The sequence below is a fragment of the Hipposideros armiger genome, unplaced genomic scaffold (genome assembly GCF_001890085.2).
Source record: "Hipposideros armiger isolate ML-2016 unplaced genomic scaffold, ASM189008v1 scaffold_753, whole genome shotgun sequence".
NCBI classification, from domain to species: Eukaryota; Metazoa; Chordata; class Mammalia; order Chiroptera; family Hipposideridae; genus Hipposideros; species Hipposideros armiger.
The window spans coordinates 76,761-90,215 of record NW_017732103.1 but is presented as its reverse complement, the minus strand read 5'-3'; the positions used below and the strand labels follow the sequence as shown (position 1 = coordinate 90,215).

At 54.1% G+C, this 13,455-nt stretch overlaps 1 protein-coding gene across 1 annotated transcript in view; it reads right to left on the bottom strand.

Moving 5' to 3' along the window:
- Positions 1-13,455, bottom strand: part of RPS6KA2 (ribosomal protein S6 kinase A2) — a 99,470-nt gene that overhangs the window by 21,347 nt on the left and 64,668 nt on the right. The window contains exons 13-16 of the mRNA XM_019628180.1: positions 7,908-7,997; positions 6,048-6,206; positions 4,277-4,438; positions 1,465-1,541 (exon numbers count right to left, since the gene is read on the bottom strand). Of these exons, the coding sequence (XP_019483725.1) occupies positions 1,465-1,541; positions 4,277-4,438; positions 6,048-6,206; positions 7,908-7,997 (488 nt within the window). The remainder of the gene's footprint in view (positions 1-1,464; positions 1,542-4,276; positions 4,439-6,047; positions 6,207-7,907; positions 7,998-13,455) is intronic.

The window sequence follows — 13,455 nt, the reverse complement described above, 5'->3', positions numbered from 1 at the left end:
CTGCCTCTTTGTTATTAAAAAGAATAGGTTTATCTTCCCCCTTGTGCTCCAAATCCAAGGTTCATGTAAATCACAATTTATTTCTTAATGCTACGTCCACTTTCCTTACCTGGTCAATGCTAGGGGTCGACAGGACAAGAAGAAAGCTCTGTGGACCCAGGATGAGCCTTTTTGGGCGTTTCTGGGTTCCCTGGTGACTGTGTCATAGTGGTCTGCCTGGTGACTCAGTTTACATGGTGGTCGCGTAATATAACGGATGAGGGCCTGACATTTGAGGTCTGAGAAACCCCCTGGTCGATCTATGACCAATGCTGGGTTCTTTGACAAATTCATGTTTTGAGCCTCAATTGCAAGCGTAGCCCTGGAATGGGTGAGTGAATGAGGTACTCACAGGGTCTCAGCGGTGACACGCACACATGCACTCCAGGTGCATACGTACTTGCCCATCGTAAGTGTGGGCCCTGTCACCCCTTAGCATAAACCAGGGCACGTCAGCATATGCTTTCCTAGAAAGGGAATTATAGGTGACTCTAACGACACTTCCTTTAATGGCCAAGTTGGTGGCCCTAGTTTAACAACAGGCAAAGTACCAGCAGTGTGGCCTCAGGAGGTGTCACAGGTTGTTCTCCTTTCACAATGGACACTAATGACATTTATTACAGAATACCTCCTAAGGCCACAGAAAAAGCCGGCCATTCTCACCGGTTCTGCGAGGGTTCTGTGCCCATCTTGCTACTGTAAACAGGACGGGATGGCCTACGGACCCCACCCTTTTTTTCCCCCCCACTCCACTCAAGTATTTACTAGACCTAAACACGCTGGGAGCCAGTGGATTTCTTAGAATTCTAGACCTTTGAGGCTGGAAGGAGCCTTGAATACCATGCAGTGTCCTCTTCTCACTCAAAAGTGTGGGACGTGAGGTCAGCAGAGGTCAGGAGCTCAGCCCGGGAGCAGAGCTGGTGAGGGGCAGGGCTCAGACAGCAGGCACGACCCTCTTCCTGTATCACCAGGTGCCCCGTCCCCATAAGCTGGTTCACGCCCGTCTGACAGGGACAACAGGTGGGCACAGCGCCATTGGTGGCTGCCTTCCTCAGGATGCTGTCTGACCATGAATCCTTATGGCTGCTTTGTGGCCATTTAAGCATTTAAGGAGCAGATGTTTTGACCCTTTAAGGGAGTGGCGTGGCACAGTGGCAAGAATGCGGCCACGTGGCAGGGGCCTGGGTTTTTTGTTGATGACTTGAGTTCCCTAATTATAGAGATACCTTTTAAAGAAAACATGGACTAATTCCCTATCTTTGTTCTTCAGTTCTCCTGAAAGGGGCTGGGTAAGGCTTGCCGACGCCTGTGTCCCGGGGCAGGCCCAACGCTGGCCCCTGAAGGGATAGCTGTGGACACCGACAGCCCAGCCTCGTGGGTGACAATGCCCTTGAGTGCTGGCCCTAGTCTGAGGGTTCACATTACCCAGCCAGCATCGTGTATAACAGGATCCCCAAACTCCAGATGTCACACGCTGCGTCGTAGCCTTGCCGTTTCAGGACCTGGAGGGGGAAACGCAGATGACCGATAAGCATGTGGTGAAGAGAACTGGAGCTCACAGTATACTGTTCTGGTGGGACCATGAGCCTGGCAGGGTAGAGACAGGGGAGGTCATTTATGAAGGCCAAGCCAACTCTAACACACTGAATAGGGCTCCCCAGAGACCAGCACACACAGCGAACCATCGCTCGCTCTTACTGGATACTGGCAGATAGACTGAGAAGGAAGCATTTAATTTTAAGGCAGAAGAATTCGTCTTATTATGGTAAATTATACACAACATAAACTTTATCATCTTAACCATTTTTAAGTGCACAGTTCAATGCGAGGCACATTCACACTGCTGTGCAGGTGTCCCCACCGTCATCTCCAGAGCTCTTCATCCTCCCAAACTGAGACTCTGTCCCCATGAAGCGCTGTCCCCAGCCCCTGGCACCACCGTCTACATTTTGTCTCTGTGAATGTGACAGCTCCAGGAACCTCATACAAGAGGAATCACACGCATTCGTCCTTTTGTGACTCGCTTATCTCACTTCACATGATGTCCCAGGTTCATCCATGCTGTGGCGTGGGACAGGGCTCACTTCCTCTTTCAGGGCTGGCTAACGTTCCGCGCTGTGGAGGGACCACGTCTGGCCCACCATTCAGCCACTTCCACCTCTTGGCTGCTGTGAATAATGCAGCTGTGAGCCTGGTGGACAGTTGCTGGTTTGTGTCTCTGCTGTCAGCTCTTTGGCTGGCTCACATGGTAATTCCATGCTTAACTGTCTGAGGAATCGTTAAGGCAGGGCTTTTGCGTATTCCCAGCCTACAGGCTCCCACAGAGGGCAAGCCCCTGATACACTGCAGCTGGGTCACAACTAGGAAGCAGCTCGCTCAGGGGTTCTGTCGGGGGAAAGCGTTAAGTGTGGCGTCAGGGGGGGTTGTTCAAGGTCCCTGTCCTGTCTGTGTACCTTTGTGCCCCTGACACTGCGCTGTGCCTGCAGCCTGGGGGGGGGGGGTCAGCCAGTGTTCGTGAATGAACCGAGCCGTCACCACTCCAGCTTTGCCTGACGCTCCCTGGCTGCGAGGTCTTCAAAAGTCACGTCAACATGGGCAGCCTGTCTGGGTTTGTTTGCGTCTGTGAAATGCGGCTGATATTGGGTTGTCGGAAAAGTCATGACGCATTTTTGCAACGAAAAACATAGAAAAAATATGTCATGACTTTTCCGATAACCCAATAGTATCTACCCTGCCCACTTTATATGGTGTAAGAGGATGAACGTTAAAAAAAATGGTCAAAGTGTTTTGTACATGGCAAAGTTATATACCAATTTAACCTATTCCATAATCACTAAAATCAATACTATCAATATTAATATTGATCAAATAAAGCAAACGTAGAAGCTTATTGCCAGGTTATGTTTGAAGGGCCCACAGGTAAGAGGCTGGATAACGTCTGGATAACCTGACCGTGGCTCCCAGCCAACCCACCGCTGCATATCCACAGGTTTCTCCACCAGGCAACTAACCGCTACACCTTCCGTGCAGGCTGGGTGGGCGCTGTGCTTGCCTCTCAGACAGCTCACAGAACCACCACTAGGTGTCAGCATGCCTTCCTCTGGGGACTCGCTGTACAGCCCGCGGCACTCAGGCCAGGGCCTCTGTGATCCAGTTCCAGCAACACCGGGAGAGTCCACGTAGAGTCCAGTGTCCGTGTCCATCCCTGCCCCTCCCCTCCACCAGCAACACCAGCCTCTGTCTCCCAGTCCTGCCATCACAACATCTCAGGCTTGGGTGCTTTTCTAAAAAGCAAGAAACTGGATTTATCTTCATAAACATGCCCACGACTTCAGAGCCTCACAGGAGCGAGCCCCGGGGACGGACGCCACGCCTCTGCGGGGTTCTCAGCTCCTCAGAGATGAGGGCAGAGCGAGAGCCTGTGGGAGTTCTGTGAGCGCTCATCTGTAAGTCTCTGTGGAGCCCGGATGTGAAGTTTGGTAGCTTCTGTCGTGGAAGACAGTCTGGAGTGAGAATTGTAGCGCACGGTAGGTGCATGAACCTGCCGTCTCTCCCGGTGAGGGTGAAGGTGGGTTCTGACCACAGGTGACCCACAGCTCCCCCTTTCTGGGTGCACGAGAGCCTGGTGGCTTCACTTCTCACTGTAACTCCTACCAGATATGCAGATGTTATCCAAATGGACTATAGCACAATGACATTTTACATGAAAGCATCATGTAAAAAAAAAAAATATATATATATATATATATATAAACAGAGCCACTTTGAAATGGAGCAGGAGCTGCCTTCCCAGAGGAACTGCCCTGCACGCCTGATGCCTCAGACCTCCGGATGTTCAAACAGGGCGAGGTGACCTGTGGCCTGGGCCTCAGCAACACTGTGCCCCAAAGCGCTGTTTGCGAGGGGGACAAGAAAGCAGACGGTATAACGACCAGACTGATGACGACAGCACTGAAAACTAAAAACATTGTTTACCGTCAGCACTGGTTCAGGCAGAAGCCCAAATCAGCTATTTTGATTAATCTCAAATCAATGCTTATTGCATCTTACATTGAAAGCCTTTTATTTTTAGGTCAACAGTCACCATCAAACATTTTATAAAGAAGAAAATAAAATGTTAAAACAGCTGTGTGTGAGCAGGGTCCGGGGCCGATTCTCTTCGGGTTCATTTTTATTCTCTGACATCTGTGCTGAGCTACGCAGGGCCTGTCTCCCCCTGGCTCAGAGCCCTTCTTACCTCCGGGGCAACAAAGTTGGCGGTGTAGCAGGGTGTCATCAGCAGCCCGTTCTCGGCTCGCAGCTGCTTGGCAAACCCAAAGTCACAGATCCGGATGGATTCAGGGTTCCCAGACTCGTCCATATACAGGATATTACTCGGCTTCAGGTCTCGGTGAACGACCTGGAAAGGCAGGAGAAAGATGCCTACCTTGGAGGCCGAGGATGCAGCAGGAAAGGGAAGGGGGGTGTGCATGCTTATTTTGGGGACCTTTATTCTGAGCAGGTCCTGCAGCAGGCAGCAAGTCAGCCTGGATGCTATATTTAGAGGGGGCCTCCCTCCTTCTCTCTCTCTTTCTTCTCTCTCTCTTTCTCTCTTTCTTTCCCTGACACTCACATCTGAGGGGCCAGTCTAAACCCCTGTGACGGTGAATGACTATTTGAATTAATAAAATAAGCAGTTATGTAAGGTGAGGGAATGGCTTATTTGGGTCATTACAGAATGTTGTCGTGAGTGCAGGTAACGTGAATACAAAGACTTCTAAAGATAAATGTTTGCCTCAAGTCTGCCACAGCCCAGCACAATTAGGGGTGTGACGCAGTGAGTGACGCAGACAGGGACCTCTGCTGTGGGGCCTATGACGCAAGAACCCTGAAACTGCACTGAGCTGAGGCAGGTGCTGGTGCTCTGAGTTGGGGGATGGGGTCCACAAAAGCTGTGCTGACGGCCGGGCCAGTGACACCTCAAAGCACAGAGGTTACGTGGGGCACTCAGCAATTCCTCCCGAATGGGACAGAGGCGGGACTGCATACAGCTCGGACCCTGAGTGTCTCCACTGCCCTGGTAAAGCCTAGAGAGAGGACACAGCAGGGACATTAAAGGGACACATGGAGGCAGCCGGCTTGGTTTACAGAGGCCCTGGTGGCAGGAAAACGAGTGCGTTTCCGGTTCCGTGACCTCCTCTCATTAAAATCAAAGCTACTTTGCAAAAGCCAGCAGCAGGGGCTGCCTCTATAGTTAGAATCCTGGGAGAACCTGGAGATGCTTACTATCCCCAGACCGCTAGGTGACCCCACAACAGGGCCCATGGTGTGGTCCTCAAAGGATATCCTTCAGGATAAATGCAGCGATGACCGCATTTTCTAAGCTCTGACCACACGCATGACTGGCCCAGGAAGTCAGTCTGCCTGCTTCATGGAAGCACCGAGATGGGGCAGGTGAGGACGTGGCACTAGCCCCCCCGCCCCCTGCAAGGCCATATCCGGGGCTGAGCGTGTGGGGTCAGGTAGCAGTGTTCGGGTGGAATTAGCTCTGTCACTCACTCGCATGTGACCTGGGGCAGGAGGTCTGACCTGTCTGTGCTCTAGAATCGCCTTCTGTGACCTGGGTGTCGTCCAGGGTGTAGCAGGGCATAAACGAGTTGCTGGGAACAGCGCGCCTGGGCCACGGGGGTGGGAGTGGGGGCATGAGAAGCTCAGCTGTGCTGTCACTTTCGCCTACAGTACTCCTCCGCGCTGGTTAAGGAACTCAAGTTTAAACAGGGCAAGTGATGAAAACGCCAACATTTCCCTTTGTGAAGCTCAGAGCCTCTTTTTGTTGTGGGTCCCGGCAAACTTAATGTCCTCCCTCAGCTCCTGGAGACGCTATGGGCACCATGACTCTAGACACAAGAGGGACCGCTGCGATGCAGAAGGAAGCCACAGGCAACGCGCATGCCCAGCTCCGGGGCCCAGGGACTCCGTGGCTCCCCGTGCTCCCCCCTCCACGCCCCGCTGCTCTGGGGGCATCTCACCCCCTGGGAGTGCAGGTAGTCCATGGTCTTGGCGATGGTGCACAGCACGTCGTTGGCCTCGCGCTCCGAGAAGCACCTTTGCCGCAGGATGCGGTCCAGCAGTTCCCCACCGCGCATCAGCTCCATCACCAGGTACACGCACTTCCCGTCGTCGTAGACCTGGGGGCGAGACGGCGCATGCAGGCCTCAGTGGCCACGCGGTCACCCCAGCACTGCTCCTGGCAGAGGGGCAGCTCCAGAGAGGGCAGAAGCCAGGGCAGAGGCTGGGGTCTCCGCGCTCCCGGGAGTGAAAGCAAGGCTTCTGCAGAAAATGCGGGAACGGCCTGTCCTGTCACCCCAGACGTGGCTCTTAGGACAAAGCCGGACAAAGCCACCTTCAGTAACTTGCTGCTGCGCAGGCACTGAGTGGGTGAGGCCAGGAGCTCACAGCTGCACGAGGACATTTAGCTGAAAGGAAATCTGGCAGTGCGCCCCCACCCCCCACCCCGCAGGTTTTCAGAGACTGAAAATGTGGTCGCTGGCACACTACCGCGCAGCCGCAGTTCCGAGCAGAGTGCCTTTCAGATGCCCCGGGCACATAGCATCTTGGGGGATCGTGTTGACAGGCAGGTCCGGGGGAGGGGTGCAGCCTGACCCTGCGTCTCTGACAAGCTCCCGGGGCCTCTGAGCCGTGGTGCTGAGGACGACATGTGGAGCAGCCGGAACAGCCAGACCCCGGGTCCCAATGGGGATGGAGGGAGGTTCTGAGCCGCTAAGCACACTGGAGCAGTGCTTTCAGCTCAGAACAACAGAAAGCAGGAGCTTTTGTCCTGCTACCTTCCATCTCTCCAGCTTAAAACCAAACCCAAACAGAGCTCTGGCCCTTTTGGGGTCAGGCGGTGTGTGCACCAGTCACGCTGCATACGGCCCCGCACTAAGGAGAACTTGATGGAAGTGGAGGAAAACACCTAAATACAATTCCTTTCTAGCTTATAAATCAATGGATTTTCAGAACAAATTACTAAAATAATTTACCTGACTCTGGAGTCCATAAAAGATATAAAGTTAATTTGCTGCATTTATTTCTACTTCTGAGACTGTATGCATGATGACGTTTGTAATAAACATGGTTGGAAATGCTTAGGGGGTTTTCAAATTAGTTGATTCCTGTTTGTGGATCTCAACATAGAAATAAAAAATGACAGGGCCAGGGGGTTGGAGGTGAGGATGACCACTAGGAACAAACCCAAACTTTGTTGACATAGGTACTACAATAGTTTTGTGCTTTCCTCAGATGTGAAGTGGCATTTGGAAGTCCTCTAGCTCCAGGAATTTATGGGGCCTGAAGGGAAATCGAGGTGGCCCAGTGATTTGCCATTTTGGGTCCCTGATGGGGAGGAAGGAAACTCTCCCCTCTGGCCCCAAACACCATGGCCCTTAGGCCTTGGTGGGTTTCTGGGGGCACCTCCCCACGGGCTCGAATGGAGCCGGTTCCTGGCCCTTCTCTCCCAGGGACAAACACCATTAACGACCCACCAGGGAAGCTGTGAGGAGCCCCCACCAGAGCTGGTGCCTCAGGCCCTCCCCTCCCCATCTCATCCACTCCATACTCCCCATTTCTGTAACTGCAGGAATCTTTAGGAATGATGATGAAAAATAACGCTTCTGGATTAGCATTCACACCACTTATCTTTTCTTCTTTTATGTTATGTGGTTTGGGAGAACTGGGGGGACGTGAGCGAACGGTCCAGGGGTGCGAGTGGCAGAAGCTGGCTCCGGCACACGCCCTGGGGCTGTGAACGTGAGCCGTGCAGAGAGCTGGCTTTTTAATGCCAGGTGAACACAGAGCAGAAGCGACATGGCTGCCTGGAGACCACTTACGTCTTTGAGGGTGATGATGTTCGGGTGCTGGCCGTACCTCAGGAGAATCTCAATCTCTTCTGAGGGGTCTCGTTTACTCTTATCGATGACCTGGAACAGAGAGCACAGGGACCGTGAGGCTTTCGGGTGGGTCAGCCAGCTTAGGCCCTCCCTGTCTCCTTCTCCCCGCAGCTCACACTCGACTGAGATAATTGATGCCTGCCAAGCCATCCACGACAGTCATTTTCTCCCAGCTAGCAGAAGATGAGCATTTACCAAAGAAGAGCACGACCCTTCGGACACTAATTTAAAGATATTACAGGGTTGGATGAGAAGGGTGGGTTTGGGGAGCTCACGCAGGCCCCACCACATAACGGAAGGTGCTTTTCAACCCTGACAGGCTTTGGGTGGGTGCCCTGCGCCCTCTGCTCTGTCCAAAATGAGCCTCCAGGTGCTGTGTGTCTCGGGGTACACAGCAGCAGCAAAACGCGATCAGGTCACCGGGATGCAGGGCTGGCGTGCACGCTGCCCCTGGTGCTTAGATACAGACTCTGTCTTCTTTCTTTCTGTCCTCACCACCTCCCGTGTCAGATAGCACATACGAGCCTCACACCCGTGAACGCAGATAGCTTCCAAGGACAGGGTGTCATGAAGGAAAGCCCAGCCTGAAGCAGGGGGCATCGGTTGGCAGGTAATGGCTCATAGCTCCGCCCTCACTCCCACTTCTATGGGGATGGAGCTGGTGGGGGCGGGGAGCCCACTCATGCGGAACCTGCCGCAGGTGTGCTGGAGACAACACTCAGAATAGAAGCATAGTTTGTGCTGGTCTTGGCGTCAGTCCCACCTAATTTACAAAGATCCGCTATTTGGAGAACGTGCAATCATTTTACTACTAGAGTGTGAGGGGACTTTGCTCTTACCTCTCTTGTTAAACACTCTGAGCCGAGCTTTGCATAAAACTCAACCTCTTTTGTTTAGACAGACAAACAGCTGGGCAAGCCGCACTGTCAGTGCTCTGCCCCAGCCGCCCGTCCTCTCCTCCCCTCCCCTCACTGCTGGGAGACATCCCTGCCATGCCAGACCTCCTCTCCCCATCTCGGCTTGAAGCCCACCGCCAAGCCTGATGCCATGGCTGCCCCGGGACTGTGAGCCCCAGGACACATTGTTAAACAAACAGGAAGTTGGGCTCCATTTCCTGACACAGCGTTTTTCTCCTCTTGCCACATTTAATTCCACGACCATTCCAGTTGGGACTCCAGGGCCACTCTGTTATTGAAATGAGGCAACAGATGATGCACGGCTCTCAAGGGCACACGCGTGTAAGTCTCACTCAGTGTGGGAGGGGCTCCTTAGTACCTGATGCGCTCCGGCCGCTGGGCCAGGCGGTCTTCACACAGCTGGAACTGCTCAGCGGGGCGCTAGGACAGTCCGCCTCAACTACCTGCTGGGCTTTCTGAGCTTCCTGGGATGGGACCTTCTCTTTGCAATTCGAAAAGGTTAAAACTGTGGGTTAAAAAAAATTAGGAGGACCGGCCGAGTGGCGCATTGGTTAAGAGCTGGTTTGGGACGCCAGAGGGCCCCGGTTCGGATCCCACATATGAGGGCCAGTGACACTGCCCTCCACAGCTAAGATGCTGAACAACAGCTCAACCTGGAGCTGGGCTGCTGTGAGTCGCCGGCAACGGTGTAGGCTGCAGCCCCTGCTGCAGTGGGTTGCCATGGGCTACCATGTGTAGCCAGCAGCCAGCGTGAGCGGCCAGCAGCCGCAGTGAGCGGCCGTCCAGAAGCCGGCGACTGATCTGCCTCGCCCGGGAAGAGCACAATGATGGTGCCAACTTGGGCCAGTGAAGCGACATCCTCCACAACTAAACTGAAGAACAAAAAGACAGCAACTTGTCTGTTCCCCTTCCCCTAATTCCCCAGCGCTGTTCCCAACCCCCAAATTCCCCAATAAAAATCTTTAAAAAAAAATTAGTAGTAGATTAGTTTTTTTCAAATGAACTTCATAATAAAATAAACGTATTCGTTGCATAAATCTGTTTTACCACCCTCCCAATGGAACAGGGTGCAGGGTAAACAAGAGAAAGCCTTTACGGCTAGTGGACGGGGGAAGGGGTGCAGCTGCATGGAGAGGCCGTCCTACAGGAGCTGGGGGCCTCGCCGTCCTCGCACCCCGGGGGAAGGGGTGCAGCTGCATGGAGAGGCCGTCCTACAGGAGCTGGGGGCCTCGCCGTCCTCGCACCCCTCCCTCCCTGTGGGGGAGCTGACCAGAAGCACCATAATGCAGAGCCTAAACGCCGGCCTCCAGGTCTCCCAGCACAGGGAGGTGAGGTGGGTGTGCAGAGACATGCGACACCCAGCCTGGAAGGGAGGTCCCCCTTAGGTTCTCACAGCCGCCCTCCCCGCCTGCCTGCCACCCTCCCCCCACCTGCTCAGGGCCACGTCACACCTAAGCTGAGCTGGCACGGGCCCCGCTGCGCGTGTTTGTTCAGACCCCGTGTTTTGATCCTGTCGTCAGCAAGTGCTGGCTGCTTTTATCCACAAACGCTTTTCTGGGTTTGGTTTTGTTTTGTTTTGCAGGGATGAAGAGCTCTTTTTGGAAGGTAAGCACGATGAGTGCTAACAGAGGCTCTGAGCGGCGAGGCGCTGTCACTGGTCCCTGAGCGCAAAGCTGCAGCCTGTGCTGGCGACAGCAGAGCCCACACCGGGGTTTTGCGCATTTTCTCTATGGACTCGGTTTTGTGGACTTGCTAGCGTTAGATCCGCTTCTAGTTCAAGAAGCCTTAGTGAGATGAGTCCCTTATTTTGAGAATAATAGTGTTTTATAATCTTCCCGACACAACAAAGCTGAGGAAGGACTTCTCAGTCAGCACATTTACGGGCGAGGTGTCTGCTCAGCATTTCCATTGCTCAGGTGACAAGGACGGGCCACCAAGGAGTTGGGGGAACAGTCTCTCATTCTCATCTGGTAATGGCCAGAGAACGAGACACGGCCCAGAGGCCAGGCAGCCACCGTGGCTGGTAAGCGAGCCTTTCCCGGGGTTGCTCTGACAAGCGGCAGTTTCCTGAGCCATGTCAGGTCGGAATGCCTGTGACCCGTGGAGTCTGGCCTCGGTAGTGACGGCCCATGGCGATGTCCTTAGTAGAAACACATGGGCCATGTCACATACATTCCTGGTCCTGGTGGCTGAGGTGGGGACAGGCCTGGGTGGGACTTCACCACCACCAGCTGCCTTTCCTCTCCCTTCGGGTCCTTGTGTTCCCCCACCTGCCTCTTCTTCCTCATCTCTCTCCAGCCGGAGCCCCCTCCCAGGGCACGGAGTACCTGGGGAAATGGGCTCTGGGGTGGGGACTGACCAAGACGCAGGGTGGACTCCCTGGCGTGCAAAGCACCCTCGCGGGGCAGGTGACTTCCTCTGAGTGGTCAAAAGGCTCAATGTCACATTGGAGACGAGGGTAGCAGAACGTGTAATCAGTCCCTTGTAGGATTTAACAGGCACCTTCTCCCGCGTGATTAACTTTAACAAATGACACAGAGGAAGAACTCCACGTTTTCCTGCTGGGGAAAAATTAAATTTCCACACCAATCAGTTTTCCTTCTAAAAATAAGTGCTATTCGAATCAAGCATCTGTCTTAGTTCCACTGCTTTTTCGGTTGACAAATGACTGCACAGTATGGAAATGAGTGCAGAAACACCGCCGTTATTGTACACGAGCTGCTGTGAATGTAAATTGGGGCCCCCTCTCAGGAGAGGCTGACCTTGCCTCAGGCGTACGTGTGTCGACGGCACTCCATCCCTGGCATCAAGAACTGGGTGACACAGACGCTGGCCCAGCTATAAGGATCTCACTTTTCTTTTTTTCTTTTTTTTTTAAAAACCGGATTCTACTGCTAAAACAAACTGAGGCAATTTTAATAACATAACAACAACATGCTCCTGAAAAGCAGCGTGGCCGTTTCTGAAGGCGTGTGCTTCCCGCCAGGACAGCGTGGCCTGAGCTGACGCTGGGCTCCCGCCCTGCGTGGACCTTTCAGAAGGACAAAGGGGACGCTTACAGGTGGCACCTCAGTGAAGAGGCGCCTACGTCTGTAGGTGTGAAGGTAAGTGGTCGACGGGAAAAGCTACCAGGGCAGCAAAGCTCGCTTAGTTCCGGACCCTTCAGTGACGTCGCGCTTTTTGCTTCAACCTCTGGTTCTGTGATCAGTAAATCGCTAAAGGGCTGGGTGGTGGTGAGCTCCCCAAGGATAGGTTTGCCTTCCTGCCTAGAGATTAGCACCGTGTCTGCCGTAGAAAAGGCGTTCATCAGAAGCTGCGAAAATGAGTGAGAGCCTGGCTTGCGGAACACGGGCAAGTCTGCAGAACGAAGTGCTCTGTGGGACAACTGACTTGTCAGCCCGACAATACGAAGGCCAGAGAAAGGGGCGAGGTGGTGCAGAATGTGAAGGAAAGCTCCCGACTGATCACTCTTGTGCTTGATGCCACCGAGCACTGTTGCGGGGTGTGGGGACAGGGGCCAAGCTACGGAGAATGCCAGGGGTAACAGGGGCCATACAGAAAGGCACCGCAGGCTGAGGAGGATGGCGTGGCAGGACCGCAGTCACAGGTGGCGGAGGCCTGGACCAGGAGCAGACATCTGCAGAGATGAGGTGGTGCCCGGGCCTCAGGGAAAGTTTCGGGCACAGGAGGGCAAGCCCGGGGAGTCCAGGCGGGAGCTTCCTGTGCTGTGAGACCAGCTGGTGGGAGCTGCTGACCCCACGCCGGCCATGAGCCTCACGGCGGCCTGATCTCCATGGAGCTGAGAGTGGGCCTGCCCTCCTCTCAGAGGGACCTGCACTTGTACCTCCCTCTCTGTCACAGTGTCACAGCGTCACAGCGTGGGAGGCGCTGGTTCTTGGTCAGGTATCATCTTGCTACCAGAATATTGAGCCGGAGCTTAACAGAGAAGGACAGCCCCACCCTGTCTCCCAGTCTCCCAAACACCAGCTGGGAGTTACCTGCCTGAACTACCCCCACCCCCAGGAGGCTCCCAAGAGCGACTCCCACCTTGTGACCAGAATGCCTGCAGACACTGCCAGTGTCCCCAGCGGCAAAATCCCCTCCCCCACACCATGACTGCCCTGGGCCACAGCCCTGTATTCTAGCCACTGCCCAGCTGCTCAGCCAAGCTTGCAGGTTCTCTTTCCTGCTCCTTACTTGTTACTCGGTGGGGATGGTTATGAGTCACCCACGTAGCCGGGTGAGGGGGCCCTGACTGGCTGGGACTGGACTGCTTCTCAGCATGACACAGACACCCTTTCCCCGCAAGGAACCTGGACTGCTGAGTTTGCACACTGCTCAGGCGGTCACTGAGAGAGGTGGTGCTAAATTCTAGCGATGGAGTCAGAGGCCTGGCTCCCAGGCCACACTTGGGCTTCTGCGTTACGTAGAAAACACACTTAATTCTTCTGTGCCTTAGTCTCTCTGTCAATGAGTGGGGGCACTGCTATTCATCAACAAGTTGGCTGATGCAGAAAGAGCCGCCGAAAACCTGAATTCCATTCTCCCTGGGACATGCGGAAGGCAGGAGT